Here is a 27,922-nt window from a genome sequence, read left to right as displayed (position 1 = left end):
ACTCCTGCTCTTTCTTTGTGGTTTCTGAAGCAGATAGCAAAGGGAACAGCTCTAGTCCTTTCCCACCAAGAGCAGGAAGAGGAAAGGGAAGAAACAACAAGGGGTTTGTTTGTTGCTTGTTTCTGATCCCAGCTGATGAAGAGGATGTGCTTAGTAAAGGGAGGGAATGGCTTGGAGCAAATACTGGCTCAACCCATTCCAGTGCATCACATTCCTCTCTCTCATCTCCTCTCAGGAATGCTGAGGTGAGGCCACCCCAAAGCCAGGAAAAAAAAAAGGCAACTAGACCATGGGTGGGTGGAAATAGCACATGTGTAGGAACCAGGCAACCTGGGTTTTAATCTCTGACCAGTCACTGTCATGTTGTGTGTCTTGGGCAAGTCACTTGATTCCTCATGCCTCGATTTCCTGGTCTGTCAAATGGGGATTACACATCTGTTTTCCCTCCCTTTTAGACTGTGAGCCCTGCGTAGGATAGGAATTGTGTCTGACGTGATTGTTCTGTGTCAACCAGAGTAGTTAGTACAATGTTTGGCATACAATACGCACTTAACAAATGCCACCATTATTAGCCACCATATGGATTTTCCAGACCCCCCATTGCTACTCTCAGAAATGGGATATTTAAAGTGGATAAACCATTGATCTACCGAGGAATGACATTATTCATCTTGTATTCATTGCTGAAAGTTGAATAAGACTTGTTACTAGGAAAAAAAAATAAAATGCCAAGAGAAAAACTACTCTTAAGTGATAATTAAGATCCATAACTAATCAAGTAGATGGCTGCAGTTTTACTGCTGGTAGTGGGAACTTAGAATGAGTGACATCTTCTGTCTAGCAGAGACTCACTTATACACTTTAGACTACCAAATAGAAAATTATACAATAAGAGAGAGGGAAAAATGTATGGAAATATTTTCTAGACTCTCACAAATATAATCAATCATATATATTCATTCATTCAGTCATATTTATTGAGCACTTACTGTGTGTACAGTACTGTTCTAAGTGCTTGGGAAGTACAATGATGATGATGATGATGATGATGCCATTTGTTAAGCGCTTACTATGTGCAGAGCACTGTTCTAAGTGCTAGGGGGAGATACAAGCTGATCAAGTTGTCCCACGTGGGGCTTACAGTCGTAATCCCCATTTTCCAGATGAGGTGACTGAGGATCAGGGAAGTTAAGTGACTTGCCCAAGGTCACACAGCAGATGTGTGCCGGAGCTGGGATTCGAACCCATGACCTCTGACTCCAAAGCCTGGGCTCTTTCCACTGAGCCACGCTGGTTCCACTGAGCACTTACTCTGTGCGGAGCACTGTAAAGTACTTAGGAGAGTTTAATAAAACAATATAACAGACACATCCACTGCCCATAATGAGTTTACAGTCTACAACGGTCATTACACCAAATAATTCTTTTACGTCAAGACATTTTTTGCCATCTAGCATTTGTTGAGTATTTTCTATGTACAAAACATTGAACTAGGACCTTAAGATATTTATACTGGAAATAAAAACTCGGTCACTACATATTTTTAAGGAAAAGGGCCTTTCAAACCCACTGCTGTGAACACAGCCTCACTATCTAAGAATGTGCTTTGCACAAAGTGTAGAGATAATCGAAAACCAAGAAAAAAAGTGTGTTTTAGCTGTATGAGTGTTAGGTGTATTTGTTGAACACTTCCTGTGTACAGAGTACTGTACTATGTGCTTGGGAGAGTACAGTAGATGAAGCAAGCATCATCCCTGTCCTTATGGAGTGTAGGATCTTGTGAGAGTAATAATAATGATCTACCCCTTAAGCTCTTCAATACTCACCCCAGCCCAATAGCACTTATGCAATTATCCTTATATTCTACAATTTCCCCTGATCATAATTAATTTTAATGTCTGTCTCCCCCTGAAGACTGTAAGATTCCTGAGGGCAGGGATCACAGCTACCAACTCAATGAAATCTTACTTTCCCAAGCATTTAGTACAGTGCCCTGCACACAGAAAGAGATCAATAAATACCACTGATTGATTTGAAATTGATTGCCTTAGGTGCAATGTGCTGTACCTACCCCTGATAGCTACATAGCAATTCAAAATCTCTAGCCAAACCCTTCTAAATATCATTTCCTACTGTTTTTTCTCCCCTGGGCTTGCTCATCCCCCATTCAATACAATTACTCCAAATGTTCAGGCATAGTGTAATATATTGATCAGTGAACCTAAGTTTTCTGAATCTTAAAATCATTGCTAACTTTCCATTATTTTTAGCTGCTGGTGACAGACATTGCAAAGTCATTCTTTTCTGGTTTCCCAAGCATGGTTTGTTTCTAGAGTTGTTTCTGGTTCCACAAAGGTGCACAGTTTCCATTATGCATTATACGTATGTTCTCCAAGTCTCCGTGGCGAGGGGCACCGTCTTAGAAAAATCAAATTCACCAAAGTATTAAAGATTCATAAGTTCCCTGTGTATCGAAGGACAATAATGTGATTTTTGAGATCCTATTAGGGAGGCATAGGATTCAAAGCCATGGTACATGAACAGTGTTTGAATTTGCTAAACAATGTGCATGTAGTATGTGGGACAGTGATGAGTCTGATAGGCACAATATTCAATCACCTTGTCCCCACCAACTTCAACTCGCTACTCTCGTACTACAACCCAGCCTGCATACTTTGCTTCTCTGATACTCACCTTCTCCCTGTTTCTCCATCTCTTCTATCTCGCTTCCTACCCTCCACCCATGTCCTGCCTTTCTCCTGGAAAACCCTCCCTCCTCAAATCTGACAGACAGTTGCTCTCCCCCTGGTCAAATCTTTATTGAAGACACATCTCCTCCGAGAGGCCTTCACTGACTAAGTCCCCTCTTTCTTCTTCCACTCCCTTCTCTATCACCCTGACTTGTTCTCTTTGCTCTCCCTCTCACTCAGCCCCACAGCACTTATGCACATATCTATCTTTTATTTATTTATATCAGTGTCTGCCACCTCCAGACTGTAAGCTCACTGTGGGCAGGGAATGTGTCTTTTTATCATTGTGCTCTCCCAAGCGCTTAGTACAGTGCTCTGCACATAGTATGCTCTCAATAAATGTTTGAATGAATGAATGAATGAACCATGTTGACAAAACCCTTAAAGCAGTTGTTGGGCAAAAGAGCTGAGTCTCTGATTTCTCTTTACAGTGTGCAGACCTGGATTCTTTAAAGCCTCCCATCAGAGTCAGAGCTGCAGTAAGTGCCCTCCTCACAGTTACACCCACGATGAAGCCTCCACCTCTTGTCTGTGTGAAAAGGATTATTTCAGGAGGGAGTCTGATCCCCCCACAATGGCTTGTACAAGTAAGGAAACCCTGCATAAATTGGGGAACATTACTTTCATATTGTGGCAATTTGAGGGAACAGTGTGACGTGTATAACAACTTCCCTGGACAGATCTTTATCTTGGGCATTCAGTCACCCTGCAACATTTTCATTAAATAGGTTCCTCAACGAAATGTTGCATCCCCTCCAAATCCCACGTTCTCTTGAAACGGTCTCTGTGTAGGTTCATGCATTCAAGGTAATCCCAAGTAATGGAAGTTTGGGGTTTTAATGGAATTGTAGTGCTTGTGGTAATTGGATCGACAACCCTAACAGTGGTATTTTGTTAAGCACTTACTATGGGCTAGGCACTGTTCTAAGCACTGGGGTAGTTAAAAGATAATTGGTTTGTTCACAGTCCTTGTTCCACAGAGAACTCGGTCTTAATAATAATGATGATGGCATTTATTAAGCGCTTACTATGTGTGGAGCACTGTTCTAAGTGCGGGGGGGGGGGGATACAAGGTGATCAAGTTGTCCCATGTGGGGCTCAATGTCTTAACCCCCATTTTGCATAACTGAGGCTCATAGAAGTTAAGTGACTTGCCCAAGGTCACACAGCAGACATGTGACGGAGTTGGGATTCGATCCCATGATCTCTGACTCCAAAGCCAGTGCTCTTTCCACTGAGCCACGCTGCTTCTAATCCCCATTTTACAGCTGAGGGAATTGAGGCACAGCACAGAGAAGTGAAGTGACTTGCTCAGGGTCACACAGCTGATGAGTGACAAAATTGGGATTAGAACCCAGGTCCTTCTGACTCCCAAGCCCATGCTCTACCCATTAGGCCATGCTGCTTTTCGACCACTAAGGCCATCTGCACTGTAAGGACTACCCCCAATCTCTTAGATCCATCTTTTCATGCAGTCATCAGCCACAGCTCACGGGAGTCAGTGTGAAGGTCCAGATCATAATTTGGGCCAAGAAAAGTGAAGAATTAGCAGTTCTAGCAGTGTCCTAAATCAGTCCCCAAAATGCCTAGGTAGAAGTAGAGGGGCAGGGTTATTCCAAGATGGACCAGTCAGACTCCAGAGGCAAAACTTGGGTGTTCACAGTTTCTCAGCTCAGAAAATTAAGTGAGTGTCAAAGTGAAAGTCAACAGATAGCGGTTGTCCCTCAAACACTGAAGTCACTTAGGAGTTTGTTGCCTAGCAAAGATCACTAGGTTAGCAGGCAATGTCTTCCCCCTTCCCCACTCACAGATTTTTACACCAGTTCTGTCTAAATTTAAGGACACCACTCATTCCCATCCCATCCTACTTTCCATATCAATAGCCTCAAAGAGCCCAACCCTCTAGCTGAATAAATGTGCTCAGTTCTCCCACAAAAGTGAATTCATCTGAAAACCAAATGTCAAAGAGAGAGAAAGGAGAGGCAGAATGCATTAATTGTCTCACCATGAATTCTTTTTGGTCTTGGGTCCAGGGGACAGAACATATATTTATGGTTAGAGGAATCATTTTTGTAATTTAAACAACCATCTCTGAGATTTAGGGAGAAGTAGAAAACCAAGGCAAAAACAAATGTAGCTTTTAAGTAGGTCTGGAGTGATCATTCTCTGAAAATCCAAAACCCTATTCACTCCCTCTCCATCGTTCTGCTTTTCAAAATTTTACTGGAGTATAATTTCAGGAGTTTTTTATAAATTCCTTTCAGGGATCTTCAGACTCCAAAGATCACCGTAGAGCACGTTTGAGCCTGCTAGTTTAATGAGTTAGAGTATTATGAGATTCAAGGCATTGCTTTTGAGATGGAGGTTTTTAAGTCTTCACAAGAAGTGGCTCATTCCTCTACGGAGAACAGGGAGAGAACCACCAGTTTCTTCAGAGAAGTAATCTTTCCTGTTCAGAAATACTATCTGGTTATCGAAAATACATAGTTATCCAAAAAAATAGGTGCAAGATGAACCAGAAAGCAGCATCTACTGCAACTGGTCAAATGTTGTTTATATATAAATATCCACAATGATGATATCTTACCATGTCAAGGTGTACAAAAAGGAAAAATGAGTAGGTGGTATTTGTGTTATCCTCTGCCTTCATGAATATATTATCTTCTGGACAATATACATTCCCCAGAACAACACTGCCTTGGTAGTATTCATCATAGAAAATAGAATGGCCTTTATTCAGCTTTCATTATGGGACAAACACTGGGGTAGCTACAAGACAATCAGATCAGACACAGTCTCTATCCGACACACAGTTCTCATGATGTGGCTTATCCCCATTAAAAGGATGAGGAATTTGAGGCCCAGAGAAGTTGAGTGACTTGCTCAAGTTTCCAGTGGCAGAGCAGGGACTAGATCCTGAGTCTCTTGGTTCCTAGTACCGTGCCATTTCCAAAGGCCAGGCGGCCTCTAGATGATCAAAATATTTCATGCGAGAATATGTACAAAAGCTGAAACCCCCAGACACTTCAGGCAAAGTGAGGTCTTTAACTTTTGTCTTATTTTAGGCATTTTCAGGTAAAAGCAGGGAGAGTCTGAGGCCCTGTGTGGAAAGGCAGATCCAAATAGTGATGCTTTGGAAGTACAGTCACAAGAATCAGACTCTCTATAACTGGTTTTTGAAGATGTCTCTCATCTTGTTTCCCATGGGAACACTAACCTTTATGCAGCATTTATAATCATGTGACTCTGTCGGCTTGCAGTCATTCAGAAAGCAATCACTAGTATTCCTTGAAGACCTATTGTGAGCAGAGCGCTGTGCTAAGCACTTGGGAGAGTACACTAGAGTTCATACACACCATTCCTGCCTTCCTGGAGCCAATAAGCAAATGGGAATAGTAGTTAAACAGTATGCTATATAGAGTTCAAAGTAATCAATCAGTTGTATTTACTTTATTTTTTTTATTTAAAAAAATGGTTTATATTAAGCACTTACTATGTTCAGAGAACTGTACTAAGCTTTGGGATAGATGCAAGCTAATCAGGTTGGACACAGTCCATATCCCATGTGGGACTCAGGGCCCTGATACCCATTTTACAGATGCAGTAACAGAGATGCAGAGAAGTTAAGTGATTTGCCCAAGGTCACACAGCAGACAAGTGGCAGAATCAGGATTATTGAGCACTTACTGTGCAGAGCATTGTGCTAAGCTCTGGGAGAGTAGAATGCAACAGAGTTGGTAGACACAGCCCCTGCCTACAAGGATCTAGAGGGGGAAACAGATGGGAATATAAATTATGGATTCTATATAAGTGCTTTAAGGCTGAGGGTGGGGTGAGCAATAGGTGCTTAAAGGGTAGAGAAGCAGCATGGCTCAGTGGAAAGAGCAGGGGCTTTGGAGTCAGGGGTCATGGGTTCGAATCCCCACTCCACCAATTCATCATCATCATCATCATCATCAATTGTATTTATTGAGCACTTACTGTGTGCAGAGCACTGTACTAAGCGCTTGGTGGGATCTAGGTAAGCAGGTGGGATCTAGGACTTCTGTATCCAACTATGCTTTCTGTTTTGAACATATAATTTCCCGTCCTTTCCTGGACTGGGAGGGGTTAGGGAATGGCGAGGTAATATTCTCAGCCATGATTTGTTTTTTCCCTGAATAACTAAAGTGTTCATCCTTTTCGCACCATCACTCAAGCTCATATATTAAACCTATCGATGGATCGCATTTGTTGAGCACCTCCTACATGCAAAGCACTGCACTGAGAGTCTAATATAGTTAGGCAGAGATCCCTGCCCTTAAGATGCATACCTGTCCACCATCACAGAGAACTGTTGTCCTATTGCGACCCGACTCGTCCGGGATCGATTTAAGAGGGATTCCCAGCTGATCTGGGACCTCTCACCTCCAGATTGCATAATCTTTACTGTAAATTGCACACCTAAACTCCTGCTTGAAAGATGTACTGCACAATCTAATTGTTTTTCAGCCCAGAGACGGATCGGAACATCATCTTAAAGTCTGTTTTTCTCACTTTACTTTGCAAACCAGGACCCCCCTCGGCTCCCCGGAATGCCATCTCAAATGTTAACGAGACTAGTGTCTTTCTGGAATGGATTCCTCCTGCTGACACGGGTGGAAGGAAAGATGTGTCCTATTCTATTGCATGCAAGAGGTGCAACTCACATGCAGGTGCGTGTGAGGAGGAATGTGGCAGTCGTGTCAGGTACCTCCCCCGGCAAACAGGCCTGAGCAATACCTCGGTCATGATGGTGGACTTGCTAGCTCACACAAACTATACCTTTGAGATCGAGGCGGTGAACGGAGTGTCCGATCCGAACCCGGGAGCCCGGCAATATGTCTCTGTAAATGTAACCACAAATCAAGCAGGTAAGTGGAACCCCGTCTCCCCAACTCCCCACCCCACTGGGCCATACCCTCGAGACCTGATCACAGGACAATCCCTGCGTTCTTATCTGGTTTGGCCACCCGGATACTGGATGGAGAGTCAGTTTTAATGGATCACATAATTCAGAATTATTGGAGCCCTCTTTTCACCGAAAATTTGGGAAAGACCACAGTGACACACTAGTTATTGCCCGGTGGAAGGGACTAACTTTTAATTGGCCATTTTGATTGAAATCCTTTAATGGCTTCAGGTAAAAACAATGACTGTGAACTTTCCCTTCGGCTCAGTGAATACTATTCCATCCGGTTACTGAAGAAATGACTTTTTTGTTGTCTCAACATTTTTTTGTCTTTGTTCGAACATCACCCCTAATGGTACCAGACAGACTCTAAAGTAGAAGTCAGATGATGAACAGAGGCAGTTTGTCATTCCACTCTCCCCGAAGGTCATAAAGAGGAGGCATATGATGGTACTGGTCTTTTTTGACCTTCTGACAGGATTTGATTGTGTTTCTTGATGCTTTCCTGTCCATTTGGTATGTAGGAATGAGGTGCTTGAGGATTGATTTTCTTGATTAACCCAATTTCTAGATTGATAAAGCAGTTGGCTGGGTCGGCTTTTTGCCATATAAACTTTCATGCTTGGAAGGAGGTGGGTGGGAGGATATTCCCAGCGTTTCCATTCTCCTCCCAATGGTTATTCCCGCTTCCCGGTTGGAACTGGTATGGGATAGTGCTGTTTCCATTAACAAGAACAGATTTGCTCTCCTGACTGCCGGTAGTAATGTATGCACCTTTTTGTGCTACCCAGATAGGGAATGAGGAAACAGAATCCTGGAATTAATAAAGTCTCCTCACTCGAGACAATGTATTCCCCTTTGGTCAGGCTTCCATTTCCTGTCATCCTTCGCACCCACCTTCTCGTTTGCCAGGATGAACCTGGGAGAGCCAAACCGAGATCTTGGCAACCTCATATAAAACAGGAGGATGCTTGGTGGGCTGTGTTGCATTTAGTTAGCACAATATTCTTTCAAGTGTGAAGTTCTACAACCACCAGGGAGGCTGAGCTGTCTTGTTACTAATCAAATTTCATCTGCAGTAATTAATTTGGATTGTTGATGTGTCAGGTGAACCCTGTGGATTTCTCATGAGGAAAAGAAAGTACTATCAAGTCCCCACTTGCTTCTGATTGATGCAGTAGGAGGAACTTATGAAGAGTAGTACAAATTATGTCAGGATTGCACCTGTGAAGCCCACCTGCTTACTTAAAATACGCATCTGTTTCTGAACTCGGTAGAGTTTATCATCCCCACTGCCTAGGTTACTACAAATATTTCCAGTGTCCGTTTGCTTTCTCTCCCCAAGAAAAATAGGTATTAGTATGCATTGCCTTCTCTCTCCAATAGGATGTGCATTAAAGTATTTCTTCCCCAAGGACCAGTTGGTCAGAAAGGCCAAATTAGAGTAGAAGGTCCATGCTCAGGGATGACACGAGACTAGTGTCTTTCTGGAATGGATTCCTCCTGCTGACATGGGTAATTGACTTTCTACTCAGAGATGTAAAGTATTCCCTGGGACAGGTTAGTAGTGACTGCATTTTTTTTTAGGCCACATGTCTTTACTACTAGTAAACACAAGTTATTTTAAGGGTATTAACATTAAGAACTCAAAGCAGCGAGGCTCAGTGAGAAGCAGTGTGGCTCGGTTGAAAGAGCCCGGGTTTGGGAGTCAGAAGTTATGGGTTCAAATCCCGGCTGTACCAATTGTCAGCTGTGTGACTTTGGACAAGTCACTTAACTTCTCTGGGCCTCAGTTAACTCATCTGTAAAATGGGGATGAAGACTGTGAGTCCCCTGAGGAACAACCTGATCACCTTGTAACCTCCCCAGTGCTTAGAACAGTGCTTTGCACATAGTAAGTGCTCAATAAATGCCATTGTTATTACTATTATTATTATTATTATCATTAAATAATGTAGACAATGAGTTGCTTCTATTTTATGGCAGTTGTGTTGAATTTCTTTTGCTAGTCTTTCAAAAATCAAGTTGAAAGTGGTTCTCTCAACATGATAAATTCTTGAGCAAGAAAGGTTAGCATTTTCCTACTCTGGCAAATAGTTCACTCTCACTCTAAGTATTTCCAACAGCCAGTGAAGCTTGCTTTTGGAGGCTGAAATATTCAGTGCTGTCATGGTGTGATGTCATACCTTCCATGTATCCCCTAATACATCAAAGTGCTGTGATAGTGTAGAAAGGGACATCTTCCAAATTTTGTAGTAGTAGCATTCATTGTTCCCTCTCAGGGTTGCACCTGGAACATTTCCAGTCCTCTACCAGTCTTGGCTACTGGAGGGAGAGTCAAGCAGAGGCAGATCCATTCCATTCTTAGTTTGGCCAGTGGCTAGCAAGTGGAAGGCAAGTCAAAACTTACCCGTTCTGGGCCACAACAGTTTGGGAGAGAGTCGAGGGTGGAGACTTGAGTTTACCATGTGAAAGTCTGCAGTGGTAAACCAATTCCATATTTTTACCAAGAAAACTCTATGGATGCACTACCAGAATGATATCAGATGGAGAGCGGGGCGTTCTGGGAGAGATGTGTCCATGGTGTCACGATGGGTCGGAAAAGACTCGACGGCATAAGACAAGACAAGCATTTATTGTGTGCCCATTGGGTATGGTGCACTGTACTAGATGCTGGGGAAATCCAGAATACAGGAGTGAGGCATTCCCTATCCATCAGGAACTTACCCTCTAATGGAGTTGGCTGTCCTAACCAGATTCAACTAATACTAATAATCATAGTTATAATTATGGTACTTGTTAAGTGTTTACTTTGTGACAATCATTGTTCTAAGCACTGGGATATATGCAACTTAATCAGGTTGGACACAGTCCCTGACCAACGTGGGGTTCACAGTCTTCATCCTTTTTACTGATGAGGTAACTGAGGCCCAGATAAGTGACTTGCCCAAGGTCATACAGCAGAAATGTGGCAGAGACAGAATTAGAACCCATTACTTTCTGACATCCAGGCTCATGCTCTTTCAAATGTTTGTATTCAAAGGAGTATACACAGGCAAATCACATGAGCTATTTCTCTTAACTTTTGTTACTGATATCTAACTTGAGTGCTGTCTACTTTCCGAGGTAGACACCAAAAATCCTACCTTTGCCATGTTGCTCTGCCATTTCCAAGAAGATTGCTTGAATTTCTCTTCTCTTTTAAAGTTCTTTTTGAACTTAAAAAAAAATAAATAAAACAAAACCAACCAGATACAAAAAGTTGCCCACACCAGATGTTTTTGTCTGTGAAATCTTTGGCAACAATCTCTGCATCTGGTTTTGGGTTTTGCTGAAGGTTGTTTCCTGAAGAAATTAGTTATTTCTTAAGTAATTTGTTTCGTTTTCATAACTGGCACCGATAGTTGGCCCTGCATTTTTGGATTGATGTAATTTTCTTTCCTCATGGCAAGGCATGTGTGAATGTCCAGCTTCAAAATTAGATTGGAAAGTTCAAGAGGAAAAATAGCTTGTTCTCTGTGCAAGATGAAAAAAATATTTCATCCAGCAGGGAACTGAAATTGATTAGCTAGCCTCACTGACTGCCTATTAAATGTAGTAGTAATGATTTCCTGCTGAGGGTGGGTGATTAAATGATTAATTTACGGATGCTTGTATAGTATTTAAAACATTTTTACCCACCATGATATCATTATTGCTCTCAGACCTTGCTTTTAAGGGATTCTGGATGAATTAAGATGGCATTTTTATTGTGATTGAAGTCTGAATTGCAACACAAGGGATAGAAGGAAAACTCCTAACTTTATCCCTATGATTCTGAAAATGTCTCCAACATTGAGGATCCTGCCAAGTCAATATAGTGTATAATCAATGTGTCCTATCTGATCTTTTCATATCTATTCCAGCGTCTAGCGCAGTGATTTGGGACATGGTAAGCACTAAATAAATACGAAAGTCATCTCGCTAAAATGAAAGAAAAGCAAGTAGGGGCCTGAAAAGCATGTGGAGGTTAATAAACATTGACTGTGGAATCCAGGAGAAGGAAAATGTATGATCTAAAAATGGAAATGGGAGTGTTTGAAATTCAAGTTACCAAAATGTTATTTGGTAGTTCAGAGTACCCCCAAAATATATTTGAAGCTAGATGAATTTCTGAAGGAGAATACAACTGGAAAATTTGGAAACCATTACCATGCTCTAAAACATTATCAAATTGGGGAAAGAAAAAAAACCCATCAAAGTCAGAATAGTTTGGGCTGCAGGGAGCATTAATGTTTTAAATGATATTTAGTTTAACAACATTAACCATCTCACCTTTTCTTCTGCCTAAATTCTCCATTTGGAGCTGAAGTTTTAGTTTTTATGATTGAGTTCATTGACAAATTAAATTTCTTGGACTGCCTAGTCCATTTGTGTCCAATTCCCAGACACAGTCCTGATCAAAAAGCTCAGTTTTGTCCAACACAGGCATGGGCATCAGATTGGTAATCAATTTAGGTCATGGGCTCTTTCATTCAGACAATACAACTCTTGGACTTTGGAGTTGCCTCTCAGATGGTCTGAGACTCAATTTCTGCACCTGAGAATGATAATTACTCAGCTTTCACCTTCCTTTTATGAGCTTTGTAAGAAATAGCTTAACTCAGAGATTTGTATCAAATTTGAGAGGGCTGGAAAAGAGTAATAATATGTCTATTTCCTTCTGAGCATGAGAAGCAGAAAGTCATGGTGCATGATCATTTAAACACATAGAAAACTGCATCCCATGGAGAGGATAAATTAATGTCATCTAGTGTCACCTTACGAAATACAGTGGGTGAATATTTGATTTGTCTGGATGCAAAACTTTAGCCTTTGATCTCAAACTGCGACAATTTGAAGAATTTGATCTTTTTCATAATTTAAAAAAAGTGACTGACATGGAATTTTTGCCTTTGTAAGATGTCTCATGTAAGGAAAAATGGGTTAGGAGAGGAAAAAATGTGGGCTTTCTTATTCACAGGATCATGGCAGGAAATAATGCATTTCATAAATTTCAGAATCGCAGTGAACATCTCTGCAGAACATATCTTAAGATATGATTTTAATTTTCCACATCTCACTGCTGTTATTAACACATGGCTCCTTAATTCAGTCTGTCTCCTCAAACATTTTCCTGATTCATGGCCATTGTTAGACTTATTGAGCTGAAGTCTTACTGAGCCTGTTCTAAATAGCATGAAGCAGTTTCGTCCCCCTTAACCTTCCCTTGAATAGACTGTTTCTCAAATAAGTTACCTCACTTATGTGTCTGGCAAGTTTTCTGTGAATATTTCAAAATAATATTTTTGGTACAATAAATGCTTTTGGTAAAGATCAAGATGATCTACTGAGTTAAGAAAAAAAACACACGCATCTTCGTGGGGGAGTGTGTATGCGCGTGCACACACACACACCCGCATACACACACACATAGAGGAGTTGAGCGACTGTTTTCGTAAGAGGAAAAAATAGTGAAACCACTGTGTAATGATAAAGCTTTTTTCTTTTCCTTCTTTTCATTTTCTGACTGCAGTAAAAGCAGTTGAATGTGCAGGAGACACATACAATTTTGTTGATTCCATTCCCACTGAAGAAATCTTCAGATAGTTGTCCTTAAAGTGTGAGATTCAGTGGAGGAAACTGCAGAACGATTGACTGTTCATCCTTTTAACATGAGCACTCTGACAGGCCATTGATAGAGTCAAAAGGGAAATTTAGCTGTGAAGGGCAACATCTAAAAGAATAGGTGACAGTGTAGGTGAAAATGGCTATGTGCCTCAAAGTCTGAGGAGTAAATCTGCAGGCTTTCACCTACCAATAGGACTCTTTAGCAGACCAATAAGAAGGCCGGTTTATTTGAATTTTTAGCAGGAATTAGAGTAGCTGACTGAAGCACCAGAAGAGCATAAGTTTCACATATAAAAAGAACAGAAAGGAAGTAAAGACAAACCTGCTATTCTTTTTTGGTTTGTTGTTGTTTTTTAGTGGCATTTATTAAGCACTTGCCATGTCAAGCACAGTTCTAATAGAGGGGATAGATAAAAGATAATCAGATAGTACCCAGTCCCTGTTCCACATAGGGCTCAGAGTCGAAATTGGAGGGAGGTGGATATAATCCCTACTTTACAGATGAGGTAACTGAGGTCACATGGCAGATAGGTAGCAGAACTGATATTGAGAATGCAGGTCCTCGGACTCCTCTTTTCATGAGGTCGTGTTGCTTCCCAGATGATCAAATTTCTTCAACTATGAAAAAGCACAGACATCACCATTGTAATCGCATATGTTCAGGATAAATATAATCCAGGGAAATGGGTGTTGGGGAAAAGGCCAGATTGCAAAATCCTTGAGGGCAGGGTTTATAACAATAGCTGTGGTATTCATTAAGTGCTCACTATGTGTCAAACACTCTGTTAAGCATTGGGGTAGATACAATCAAAGCAAATTGGGCACAATCCTTGTCCCACATGCTGTTCGCAGGCTGAGAGTGAGAACGGGTATCTTTTCCCCAGTTTTACAGAGGAAGAACAGGTATCTTTTCCCCAGTTTTACACAAGAGAAGCGGCATGGCTCAGTGGAAAGAGCACGGGTTTTGGAGTCAGAGGTCATGGGTTTGAATCCCAGCTCCGCCAATTGTCAGCTATGTGACTTTGGGCAAGTCACTTCACTTCTCTGGGCCTCAGTTCCCTCATCTGTAAAATGGGGATGAACACTGTGAGCCCCCCGTGGGACAACCTGATCACCTTGTAATCTCCCCAGCACTTAGAACAGTGCTTTGCACATAGTAAGCATTTAATAAATGTCATTAAAAAAAGAGGAAATGGAGGCCTAGATTAGTTAAGTGACCTGCCCAAGGGCCTGGCATCATTCAGGTGGTAGAGCTGGAATTCCAACCTGGTTCTCTTTAGTCTTAGCCCTGTGCTCTTTCCACTAGGCTACATTGCATATATTTTTCCAGGTGCTTAGTGCAAAGCTCTATACAAAGTACGCTCTCAATAAGGACTGTTCATTAATTGAGGAAACAATTGCAATGTTAGTTTGAGGAAACTGAATCTTTAGTGAGAAATGAGACAAATGAAGCTTGCAGTATGTCTGAATTTTATGGAGCATTTTTTGCTTCCAGATTTTTTGTCCAGTGTCAAGGGTGTTCATCCAGGATTTGAATTATCCCCTCTGTCCTTCTCAAGGAAATCTGACAGTCAACACCCAGTCTCCAGGACCATTAATTATGCTTCTTCCTTCAAACGTTGTTCTGCTTTGAGCACCTTTTCAAGTGTTTGAGTGAATGCCCAAATACGCAACTGAAAACCTGACAGCATTGGATTTCAATTTCTGATCTTCCTCCATACGTTACTTATGTCTTTTCAAGTTCAGATCCAGTGTCAATGCTTTCGATATCTGAATGGTTCAGAACCTGGATTCCCAGATCCATTGAAAAACAGATGAAAGCAACAGTTCCTGGCCAGCTCCACTTATTTATTGTACTTCATTTCATTATTGATTGATTATTGTAGTATCCACCCGTCGCCACAATCAGTCACTAGTTAGTATCAATATCTTAAAACCCTTAGTTACTTTTACTGGTTTTAATATCATTTACATTTTATTGTGCTTTGTGGTTCTCTTGACTTGCTCTCCAAACCCCTTTGTTGTGTTACAATGTGCCAATTTGACAAATAAGGAAGCAGAGGCAGCAGTTAAGTGGCCAACACAGAAACACAGAGTGGGTGTCTTTAAAGTAAATATAACTATAACATAGTTATATAGTGATAATATAAATATAATATAGTTAATATTAAATTGTCCTTCATGAGTTCATGACCTCTGCTAGGCATTTTCCCTCAGTGAGTTTGATTAGAAATCTGCTGGTCTCACAGTGGAAAGAGCCCGGGATTTGGAGTCAGAAGTCATGGGTTCAAATCCTGGCTCTGCCAACCATCAGCTGTGTGACTTTGGACAAGTTACTTTACTTCTCTGTGCCTCATTCATTTATTCATTCATTCAATCATATTTATTGAGCGCTTACTGTGTGCAGAGTGCTGTACTAAGCGCTTGGGAAGTACAAGTTGGCAACATATAGAGATGGTCCCTACCCAACAGCAGGCTCACAGTCTAGAAGGGGGAGATTATTACTAGTATCAGGAAGTTTGAGTGGATGAATTCACTGCCGAGTGGTGGGATTCTGCAATCAATCAATCAATCAATCAATCAATCGTATTTATTGAGCGCTTACTATGTGCAGAGCACTGTACTAAGCGCTTGGGAAGTACAAATTGGCATCACATAGAGACAGTCCCTACCCAACAGTGGGCTCACAGTCTAAAAGGGGGAGACAGAGAACAGAACCAAACATACCAACAAAATAAAATAAGTAGGATAGAAATGTACAAGTAAAATAAATAAATAAATAAATAAATAGAGTAATAAATATGTACAACCATATATACATATATACAGGTGCTGTGGGGAAGGGAAGGAGGTAAGATGGGGGAATGGAGAGGGGGACGAGGGGGAGAGGAAAGAAGGGGCTCAGTCTGGGAAGGCCTCCTGGAGGAGGTGAGCTCTCAGCAGGGCCTTGAAGGGAGGAAGAGAGCTAGCTTGGCGGATGGGCAGAGGGAGGGCATTCCAGGCCCGGGGGATGACGTGGGCCGGGGGTTGATGGCGGGACAGGCGAGAGCGAGGTACAGTGAGGAGATTAGCGGTGGAGGAGCGGAGGGTGCGGGCTGGGCAGTAGAAGGAGAGAAGGGAGGTGAGGTAGGAGGGGGCGAGGTGATGGAGAGCCTTGAAGCCCAGGGTGAGGAGTTTCTGCCTGATGCGCAGATTGATCGGTAGCCATTGGAGGTTTTTGAGGAGGGGAGTAATATGTCCAGAGCGTTTCTGGACAAAGATAATCCGGGCAGCAGCATGAAGTATGGATTGAAGTGGAGAGAGACACGAGGATGGGAGATCAGAGAGAAGGCTGGTGCAGTAGTCCAGACGGGATAGGATGAGAGCTTGAATGAGCAGGGTAGCGGTTTGGATGGAGAGGAAAGGGCGGATCTTGGCAATGTTGCGGAGCTGAGACCGGCAGGTTTTGGTGACGGCTTGGATGTGAGGGGTGAATGAGAGAGCGGAGTCGAGGATGACACCAAGGTTGCGGGCTTGTGAGACGGGAAGGATGGTAGTGCCGTCAACAGAGATGGGAAAGTCAGGGAGAGGACAAGGTTTGGGAGGGAAGACAAGGAGCTCAGTCTTCGACATGTTGAGCTTTAGGTGGCGGGCGGACATCCAGATGGAGATGTCCTGAAGGCAGGAGGAGATGCGAGCCTGGAGGGACGGGGAGAGAGCAGGGGCAGAGATGGAGATCTGGGTGTCATCAGCGTAGGGATGATAGTTGAAGCCGTGGGAGCGAATGAGGTCACCAAGGGAGTGAGTGTAGATTGAGAACAGAAGGGGACCAAGCACTGAACCTTGGGGAACCCCCACAGTAAGAGGATGGGAGGGGGAGGAGGAGCCTGCAAAAGAGACTGAGAAAGAACGACCGGAGAGATAAGAGGAGAACCAGGAGAGGACAGAGTCTGTGAAGCCAAGGTCAGATAACGTGTTGAGGAGAAGGGGGTGGTCCACAGTGTCAAAGGCAGCTGAGAGGTCGAGGAGGATTAGGACAGATTATGAGCCGTTGGATTTGGCAAGCAGGAGGTCATTGGTGACCTTTGAGAGCGCAGTTTCCGTGGAATGAAGGGGACGGAAGCCAGACTGGAGGGGGTCGAGGAGAGAGTTGTTGTTGAGGAATTCTAGGCAGCGCGTGTAGACAACTCGTTCAAGGAGTTTGGAAAGGAATGGTAGGAGGGATATGGGACGATAACTAGAAGGTGAGGTGGGGTCAAGAGAGGGTTTTTTTAGGATGGGAGAGACATGGGCATGTTTGAAGGCAGAGGGGAAGGAACCAGTGGAGAGTGAGCGGTTGAAGATGGAAGTTAAGGAGGGGAGAAGGGATGGAGCGAGAGATTTCATAAGATGAGAGGGAATGGGGTCAGAAGCACAGGTAGCCGGAGTAGCATTTGAGAGGAGGGAGGAGAGTTCCTCTGAGGATACCACTGGGAAGGATGGGAGAGTAGCAGAGAGTGTTGAGAGCCGGGGGGTTGGAGAAAGGGGGGAAGAGACTTTGGGGAGGTCGGACCTGATGGATTTAATTTTGTTAATGAAGTAGGAGGCCAGATCGTTGGGGGTGAGGGAAGGAGGAGGGGGAGGAACCGGGGGCCTGAGAAGGGAGTTGAATGTACGGAAGAGCTGGCGGGGGTGATGGGCATGGGTGTCAATAAGTGAGGAGAAATAGTTTTGTCTGCAAACACCACAACCTCTTTGGGCTCTCCTCCAAACCCCCTAAGATGTCTGGCCCTCCACCGGTCATGGTGCCTCAGTTACCTCATCTGTAAAATGGGGATTAAAACTGTGAGCCCCCCCCCCCCGGGACAACCTGATCACTTTGTATCCTCCCCGGTGCTTAGAACAGTGCTTTGCACATACTAAGCACTTAACAAATGTCATCATTATTATTAAGGGTTGAGTCCTGTTGGCTCCTGCTGCTTCTCTCCAGCTGTATCTCATTTTCCTCTTCATCTCTTATCTACACAGCTTAATTGTGGTTCATGTACACTCAAGCTCTCACTTGGCCTTGTCTTTCACTGTCCCATGAACCTATGATTCTCCCACGAAGAGCCATTAGAGATTGCTCAAACTCACTTAAAATCACGGCTCAGATTTACATTTCTCAAAATCACTCATTTTGCCCTCCACAGCTGACCTTGCTGTTCATTAAAAGCCCCTGTTTGTCTGGGAAATTTTCATTCTGGCATAAGCAATTATATTATGGTAATGACCACTTTTCAAGGTAGTATTGACCAAACCCACACCCACATACATGGGAAAAATGATTTCAGTCTGGATCCTGCCAGTGTTGGCTGCAGCGCTGTTTCGACTGTGACATCTAATCTTAACTGATGTTCTGAAAGTACGTTATTTGAATACAATTTGATCATGCCCTTTCTGGTTTCTTAAGATTTGCATCACTCGAGGTTCTTTGGGATTGTGTGTGTTGATATTCGTTTTTTCTTCCACACTTTTGTTCACCTAAAAAAAGGATTCAAGTTGCCTTGACAATCTTCATTCCTTGGGGTTGAAGGTATGGGCTATATTGCAAACTCCTGCCTGGCTTGTATCAGTAATGCCTTGCTTTAGCTTATAACAATAATAATAATAATAATAATAATAATAATAATAATAGCATTTATTAAGCACTTACTATGTACAAAGCACTATTCTAAGCATTGGGTTATGATGCAGATGCAATGGAAATGAAGCAGATAATTCTTCCAGCCCTGTTGTCTCTACACTAGGTAACTCTTCCTAATGAAAGGAAAGACGATGTAGGGTTTGCTCTCCCCAGAGTAAAATTGTAAATAGTTTTGAAAGATGAAAAGTTTCCACTAGCTTCCAAGTTGCCTTGACAATCTTCATTCCTTGGGGTTGAAAGTATGGGCTATATTGCAAACTCCTGCCTGGCTTGTATCAGAAATGCCTGGCTTTAGCTTATGGTGCAGATGCAATGGAAATGAAGCAGATAATTCTTCCAGCCCTGTTGTCTCTACACTAGGCAACTCTTCCTAAAGAAAGGAAAGAAGATGTAGGGTTTGCTCTCCCCAGAGTAAAATTGTAAATAGTTTTGAAAGATGAAAAGTTCCCACTAGCTTCGAAAAAAAATCTGCTTTTCCCTTGTCATTATTGCTACTGCTGCTATACTATTGTGTTCAATCACTTAATAGTGCCTCCACCTGAAGTTGCAAACTTACTTCTGAGAGGCAATAGAAGAGTAATCATAGTAATAATAACTGTGACATTTATTAAGCACCTACTATGTGCTACACAGTATACCAAGCTCTGGATTAGATGCAAGCTAATCAGATTGGACACAGTCCATGTGTCCCACATGGGGCTCACAGTCTTCATCCCCATTTTAATGGAGGCACAGATAAGTTAAGTGATTTGCCCAAGGTCACACAGCTGATAAGCAGCATTAGAATAGAGGTCATTCTGACTCTCCGACAGGCTTTTCCCAGTAGGCCACGCTGCTTATCATACTTTAGTCAACCAGTTTCTTGGTCTTAAAGTCTCATATTTAAGGGACACTCCATCATCACCCCTCGTCCATCAATTTATAGTGTTTATTGAACCTTTAGTTAGTGCAGAACACTCAGTCTGGACAAGGCCGTGAACTAAGCCCTTGTAAGAGTACAGTACAATCAGTAAGCACAATACATTGTACTAAGTCCTTGTGAGAGCACATTAGAGTGAGTTGACACAGTCCCTACCCTCATGGAGTTTACAATCTAGCAGGGGGGACATACTAAATGTTACAGGTAGGAGGGAGCAATAAAGTTCAAATATGTGGAAAACAGTGCTTTAGGGGAGAGGGAAGGGTAAGTACTTTCATTCATTCAATTGTACTTATTGAGCGCTTACTGTGTGCAGAGCACTGTACTAAGCACTTGGGAAGGACAAGTTGGCAACATCTAGAGACGGTCCCTACCCACCAGCAGGCTCACAGTCTAGAAGGGGGAGACAGACAACAAAATATATTAACAAAATAAAATAAATAGAATAAATATGTACAAGTAAAATAAATAGAGTAATAAATATGGACAAACATATATCCAGGTGCTGTGGGGAGGGGAAGGAAGTAAGGTGGGGGATGAGGAGGGGGAGAGGAAGGAAGAGGCTCAGTCTCAGAAGTACTAAAATGATTGAGTGGGACTCAAGTGCATAGGTGATACAACAGGTGAGGAGATGAGAAATTAGAGAAATGGTAAGATGTAACAAATGTCACCTGCTCAGGAAAGTGGCACAAAAAGAATAGTGGAAATTTTAATGAAACTCACATCTTTCCTTGTTCCCCATTTCCCTCCCCAACCCACTCAAGTGGTGGGGCCTGGGTGGCCACCCTATTGATCAACCAATGAATGGGATTTATTGAGCAAATACTGAAAACAGTGAGCTATACATAGTGTTTAGTGGAGCATACTGGAAGTGAAACACACCTTCCCTACCTTCAAGAAGTTTTCAATCTATTGGAACATTCTCCTACTCTCTGTTGATTCTGTGTTTTGTACTATTCCAGATCCTTAGTACAATTCTCTGCATATAGTAACTGCTAAAATACCATTGATATTGATTAACATGCCTGTGGTCGTTATTTTATGGGCCCCCTTTCTACAGGTGACAGTTTTGTTTTTGAACTAAAAATGGCTATGAGATCATTAGGCTGGGAATTGCATATTTAAACCATATATTGTTGTCAGGCATAACATTGAATTTGAATTTAGGAGAGACACTATTAATATAAATGTCATTTCTTATATTTTATATTATACATTCTTGCTCAAACTCCATACAGCATGCAACCTACCTTCATTTTAATCTCTACACAAAATAAATGAAATGTTTCTCCCAAGTTTTGTTGTGGATTTTGAGCAATTCGGAGAGAAACGGGAAGATTATTTTCTGTTTTTAAAATAGCTATTAGCTTTGGGGTGGTGTAGCTATTTCCACATTCAGTAGAGATCTTTTTCTTCTTAAATATGTTTTCATTGATCTTACTAGCATTGATAATTGTTCTTTTGTTATGATCAAAAAAAGAATTTTGGTCTGCCAGTTAATTTCTAATTTTACATAATGCTCATAGAATTATGAAAGGACTTCATTTTAAAGTTTCTCTGAAACATCCAAATCACTTACTGGGAATTCAAAAGGAGTTAGAATCATGTTTTGTCTTTTCAGTTTCTCTGAAACATCCAAATCACTTACTGGGCTTTCAAAAGGAGTGAGAATCATGTTTTATCTTTTCTTCTTTTTTTGTTTTTCTCCCCTTCAAAGTTGTTGTATACACATTCCTTTTCCAAGTGAGTGGTTTTTAGGTTGTCAAGTTTGAATTATTTTTTTCCCATATACTTATTTTTCTAAGCATCATTTACTTAATAATAATATAATCTCAATAGAATAATGTAATTCAGTGATTCTCAAACGAAATCATGATGTGTAATATGACCATCCAATAATTTTGGTGTAAACATCAACATAGTAATCAGATGAAAAAATTAGTGTTTCTATTAAAATCTTTTTTGTGGTTTTTGTTAAGTGTTTACTCTGAGCCAAACACTGTGCTAGTGTGGGGATAGATTCAGAGAAAATCAGATTGGGCATAGTCCCTATCCTACATGTGGCTCACAGTCTACATAGATGGGAAGAGGGTTTAATCTCCATTTTTTCGGATGAGGTAACTGATGCATGGAGAAGTGAAGTGACTTGCCCAAAGTCACCCAGCAGGCAAGTGGCAGAGTCAGGATTAGAACCCAAGTCCTTTTTACTCCCAGGACTGTACTCTGTCTGCTTGGCCACGCCTGATGTGCATAATGGTCCCATAAAACATGTTTCTTTACTGTTCTTTACAGTAGTTTAAGGAGCCCCAAACTGTAGCCTGGAGATTGGTCTGAGGCTAATATAGTGTTGAAGGAAGATTGATACCTTTAAAGTCTTACTCAGAAGAGACAGGTGAGAGAAGAAGCAGGTTTAAACAAATGTGATCAAAATTGATAATAATAATAGTGATACTATTTCGTGTTTCTGGCAAAACTGATAATAATAATAATACTATCTCATGTTTCTGGTGTGCAAAAGAACAATGATAGCATTGGGGCAGTTGGAAGATGGATATAGAATATGTATAATCTGATTCACATGGAACTCCCATTCTAAATTGTGGGCGACTTCAATGAGAAAACTGAGTAGTCATCTTGTCTGAGAGAAGCCCTCAATACACACTACTGATTGATTAATGAATTTATCGATTGGGAGGTGATCTCTAGTTATCTTTCCATCAGCATTATTTATAAAACTGCGTGCATAGCTCCAAAATTTGGGTAGCAACATTAACTAATCTTATTTATTGAAATTTGTGAGTGTTAAACTCTGCACCAGCAAGTGAGATGTGTGATTCCCACTGTCCAGCAGCTTACGGTTTAATACTAATGACAACCCCATCTTATTTAAAAATGAGAAGAGATGCAATCGGTTAATCAATCAATTGTATGCGAGTGCTTTCTGGGTGCAGAAGACTGTAATAAGTGCTTGGTACAGTACAACATTCATTCATTCATTCCTTCAATCATATTGAGCATTTACTGTGTGCAGAGCACTGTACTAAGCGCTTGGGAAGTACAAGTTGGCAACATATAGAGACGGTCCCTACCCAACAACTGGCTCACAGTCTAGAAGGGGGAGAGTCTAGAAAGGGGAGACATCTACATGTTCCCTGCCAGAAGGAAAATGTAATGTACTGATAGATATAGAAATATATAAATGCATAGCCATACTCTAATATACATGAGTGTTGAAGAGAGTAATAAAATAGATTATTGCTAAGAGTGGGTGATTAGGTTGACATGAATTGAGTCTTGCAAATTAATCAAGGAAAACTGTATCTATTTCTATTTCTGTATGTGTATATGTAAATGTTTTATGTTTATGTATATATATTGTACATGGCTATATATACAGTAGTGGGGAAGGAGAGCAAACATCACACTTTCAGTTACTGTAGATGCCTCGAATTTTATTGATAATGTTCCCCAATTAGTTTGATTTCCATATCACAATTCATAATTATTGCAGAACATTTTCTACAATAGCCAAGAAAAAACGTTAATGTCACAAACAGAAGAATTACAATGAGATATTCTTTTTGCTGGGTAGAATTTACCAATTACGAACAATTTGCTTAATGTTGTCTATACCAAACCATACAAAGCTATTTTTTAAATATATTCCCACACTTAGGAAGTCCCCAAATGGCAATCGCTTAGTTTTATTTATGCAACCTTCAACTTAGCCTATCAGTGGTTTCGATTTTCTTGACTCCCCGAAACCGCCACACTTCGATTGGACATCAAAAAAATAAAACATTTGAAACCCAAGTGGAAATGTTTGCATTTCATGGGTAAAATCTTGCACTTCATGGGTAAAATCTTCATCACAAGCAATCCTATTCCTGAGCTTCAACTTCATCCCCACACAGATGGTTAGATCTCCGCTACCCAATGAATTATGGATCAGCTGAATATTTTATAGTTTTATTTATAACTCCCCTGTTGGTAATTGCTGCTTTCTCTTATTTTGTTATTGAGCTTACACCATGTACAGACTGTTAGGAACATACTGGTACACTCAAACATTAGGAAAAAATGTATGGAATGTGAAATTAAGAAGCAGTTTTTGTCTGGGAAATTTGTCATCTTGCTGTTTGTGTTTGCAGTTTGAGGATATTTGCATACTCGTTTGGGACCAAATTCTTACTGATATTTTAGCCAATTGAAGGATGAGATGCTGCAGGAAGCTTCAGATAGGATTTTTGCAGCACGCTTTGCTACATTTAGTATTATTGGATGATGTAATGTTCTGTCCTGTTTTTAGCCAGACTCTCAACAGGCAACTAAAAGAAGAAATAGCTCAAAATTTCCTTACACACCACAGTACCTGATGATTTGAGTTCATTCATTCAATCGTATTTATTGAGCACTTACTGTGTGCAGAGCACTGTACTAAGCACTTAGGAAAGGAAATATGTGGGTTTCGGGGATCTCTTGGAGATGGCACTCTCTCTAGTCCTATATTACATAAGTGGGACTCTTCCTCCTTCCTTCATTCATTAATTCAATCGTATTTATTGGGCGCTTACTGTGTGCAGAGCACTGTACTAAGAGCTTGGGAAGTACAGGTTGGCAACATATAGAGACAGTCCCTACCCAACAGTGGGCTCACAGTCTTCCACCTGAAGGAAGGACAGAACCAAGTCCTGGGCCAACAGCTGGTTGAAGAGGTGAAGAACTGCCAAACAAAATGGGCCTTCATGAGACAAACTGTATTATGGGAGAGTTTCAGAGAAGCAGCATGGTCTAGTGGATAGGACAGTCAGAAGGACCTGGATTCCAATCCCAGCTCTGCCACTTGTCTGCTATGTGACCCGGAGCACATCACTTCCCTTCTTTGGGTCTCCGTTACCTCATCTGTCAAATGGGGATGAAGACGGTGAGCTCCATGTGGGACATGAACTATGTGCAAACCGATTTGCTTGCATCCACCCCAGTGCATAAAACAGTGCCCGGCACACAGTAAGCGCCTAACACATAGCTCATCTCCCTCCCCTCTCATCTCTCTTCTCATGCACACTGTCTCCCCCTTTCCTTCTCTCATCTCTCTTGTTGCTCTCCTCCTTTCCCCCCCACCATCTCTCTTCTTGCATGCTCTCTCTCTCCCTCCCTCCTTTCCCTCTCTCCCCTCATCTCTCTTCTCATGATCTCTCAGCATGGCTCAGTGGAAAGAGCCCGGGCTCTGAAGTCAGAGGTCATGGGTTCAAATCCCGACTCTGCTAATTGTCAGCTGTGTGACTTCTCTGTGCCTCAGTTCCCTCATCTGGAAAATGGGGATTAAGACTCTGAGCCCCACGTGGGACAACCTGATAACCTTGTATCTACCACAGTGCTTAGAACAGTGCTTTGCACATAGTAAGCACTTAACAAATAACATTATTGTTATTATTAAATGCCATAGTCATCATCATTATTATTAATCAGGCTGGAGGAAAATTAATCTTGCAATACAATTAATTGGGTATTGGGCAAATTGCATGCTCACTGCAAATGCACCAATCAGACAGGGAGAATATATCTGGAATACAGAACAGAAGGGCCTCTTCAGACGCCACCGGGCTTCCTGAGATGGGCTCATCACCTGTTTGAAGCCCTGAATTTTGGCAGTGACCAGCTCTGGCTGCGGAAAATTTGGCAGGTGTACAGAGGAAAACTGCCTGGCATACATGTTCTATGATGAGGCTTTCCTCACTTCCCAGCGACTCCCAGATTGGGCTCATGAGGATTATTTCCAGGGCTTCGACACCAGCTAATTCACCCAATGGTACTTATGGAGATGTTATTCTGTGTAGAACATGATACTAAAATCACTGTCCTGAGCACTTGGAAGAGTACAATACAGAACCTTTCCTTTCCACAGCGAGCTTACAGTCCAAATGCTTTCAAGAGTTCTATAGAGTTAGTAGATCTGATACCCACCTTCAAGTACTTTATCAATCATTCCTATTTATTGAGCGCTTTCTTCCACTTGCTTCTACATCACTCTGACTTGGTCCCTCCTAGTGGAAACATTTTTACCCATGAGGTGCATGAGTTACTGTAAATATTTCCACTTGGGTTTCCACTGTTTAATTTTTTTGATGTCCAATCAAAGTGTGAAGCTTTGAGGGAGCAAACTGAATCAATCAATCAATCGTATTTATTGAGCACTTACTGTGTGTAGAGCACTGTACTAAAACCACTGATAGGCTAAGTTGAAGGTGTTATAAGTAGGTCACAGTCAGGAATCTCCCCGGATAAATGCTTTAGGTCTTTAAATACTTGCAGATACCTCACTTCTGCCAGTTTTCCAAATGTGTTTTGGTTAGAACATTGTTAAGGGAATGGAGAAAGGTCTTCCATGATGGAAGAAATGATCTGTATATGTTTGCAGCTGTAGCACATACTAGAATGCAGGAAAATCCAGTCTCGGTGTTTTTGGAGAAATGGGTGTATGTGAATGACACAGTTGGAGAAGTGTTCATAATTGTGATTGTCATCATCCTTTATACATGAATTAGACTTCTGTTGAGTAGAATGAGAAAGTCATATTTTTCAAAAACATTATTTAGAATCTGCTTAACAGGAAGCCTTAGACACTTGAACGTTCATCAACAGAGACTGCATTTAATATACGACTAGCAGCAACTCAAGTTTGCTTGCGTAAATTAAAGATAGATGCCACAAAAATTTAAGCAATTAAGACTGGATAGAGGAAACTTGCCATAGTTTTTTCAGTCTTCCACTGTGGAAGTGTAGATTAGAACTAATGAAGTAGTTCTCTTGGGAGTGTTTTCAGTATGCTTACTTATACAGTCCTAACATACTAATACTACTAATAATGGTGATATTTGTTAAGCGTTTACTATATGCCAAGCACTGTACCAAGAACTGGTATAGATTCAAGAATATCGGGTTGGACGCAATCCCCGCCATGCAGAGGGCTCGCAGTCTAAGTAGGAAGGTGAACGTGTTTTGCGGATGAGGGAACTGAGGCATAGAGAAGTTTAGTGACTCGTCCAAAGTCACACAGCCGATGAGAGGCACTAGCTCCCATTGGGCTTACAGAGGTAGGAGTGTTAGGTTATTTGACGAATTTTCGGTATTTTGGTGTATATGTGCTAAATTTAAAGTTTTCAAGTTGCTAAATTAAACCATTGGGGGAAAAAGTCACGAAGACATTGCTTTCTGATGGTATACTTTTTCTCCTGTTGCTTTCCCAAAGCTATTCATTTGTTAGATTTAGAGGTGATCACGTTCTGAAAATAAATCTCCCCATCCTCGAGCTGCACATAGGTCAGGGAAACACTGCTCATATCTTCCTCACTACCTGATCAATGGAGCAATCTTCACCTGAAGTAGCAGCCTTATTTCCCAATGAGTGACAGTTCTGTCTTGGTGGAGTCTGATACATGAAATAGAAAACATTTCCCAAGTTTCATAGGATCAAAGTGCTCCACTCTGGTCCAGTACCACCATTATCAATTAATCCATTCCAGTCTGCCCTCTTTCCTATCCCCAAACCTTTTTCCTTTCAGGCTGATATTGGAAGGTTGACCAGAGTGTAAGCTCAATGTGGGCAGGGAATATGTCTGTTATATTGTTATATCATACTCTTCCAAGCACTTTGTACAGTGCTCTGCACATAGAAAGTGCTCAATAAATATGACTGACTGACTATTTTGACTAATGTACATGTGACTTGCTAATCAAGAAGTGTCTGCTTTAAATGCCATTCACTTGGAAGTGTAAGCTTCCTGTGGTAAAGGAGGGTGTCATTTCTTATTCTGTGCCTCCCAGATATCTACTACATTACACTGCAGCAGGTGTATACTTAATAAATGCTACTACTACCAATATTTTGGAGAGCCCATGAGTTTAGAAGCCATGATCACTGCTTTGAAGGAGTTAAGAATCTAGCAGGAAAGACAGATGCTTAAATAAATTACAGACAGAGAAAAGTAATAGAATATATATATATATATATATATATATATATATATATA

General features: G+C 41.5%; 1 protein-coding gene across 10 annotated transcripts in view; it reads left to right on the top strand.

Moving 5' to 3' along the window:
• The window catches only part of EPHA5 (EPH receptor A5), a 381,267-nt gene that overhangs the window by 202,674 nt on the left and 150,671 nt on the right, over positions 1–27,922 (top strand). For 4 of the 10 annotated variants that reach the window (XM_038759028.1, XM_038759027.1, XM_038759035.1 and 1 more), the window contains exons 4-5: positions 3,182–3,337; positions 7,304–7,642. The exons of 1 other annotated variant lie outside the window; for it this stretch is intronic. In XM_038759028.1, coding sequence (XP_038614956.1) covers positions 3,182–3,337; positions 7,304–7,642 — 495 coding nt within the window. The remainder of the gene's footprint in view (positions 1–3,181; positions 3,338–7,303; positions 7,643–27,922) is intronic. 5 more of the 10 variants (XM_038759033.1, XM_038759036.1, XM_038759030.1 and 2 more) reach the window with 4 other exon arrangements.

This window comes from Tachyglossus aculeatus, chromosome 17 (assembly GCF_015852505.1).
Source record: "Tachyglossus aculeatus isolate mTacAcu1 chromosome 17, mTacAcu1.pri, whole genome shotgun sequence".
Taxonomy (NCBI): domain Eukaryota; kingdom Metazoa; phylum Chordata; class Mammalia; order Monotremata; family Tachyglossidae; genus Tachyglossus; species Tachyglossus aculeatus.
The sequence above is the reverse complement of the archived record's forward strand: the minus strand, read 5'-3'. Positions and strand labels throughout refer to the sequence as shown.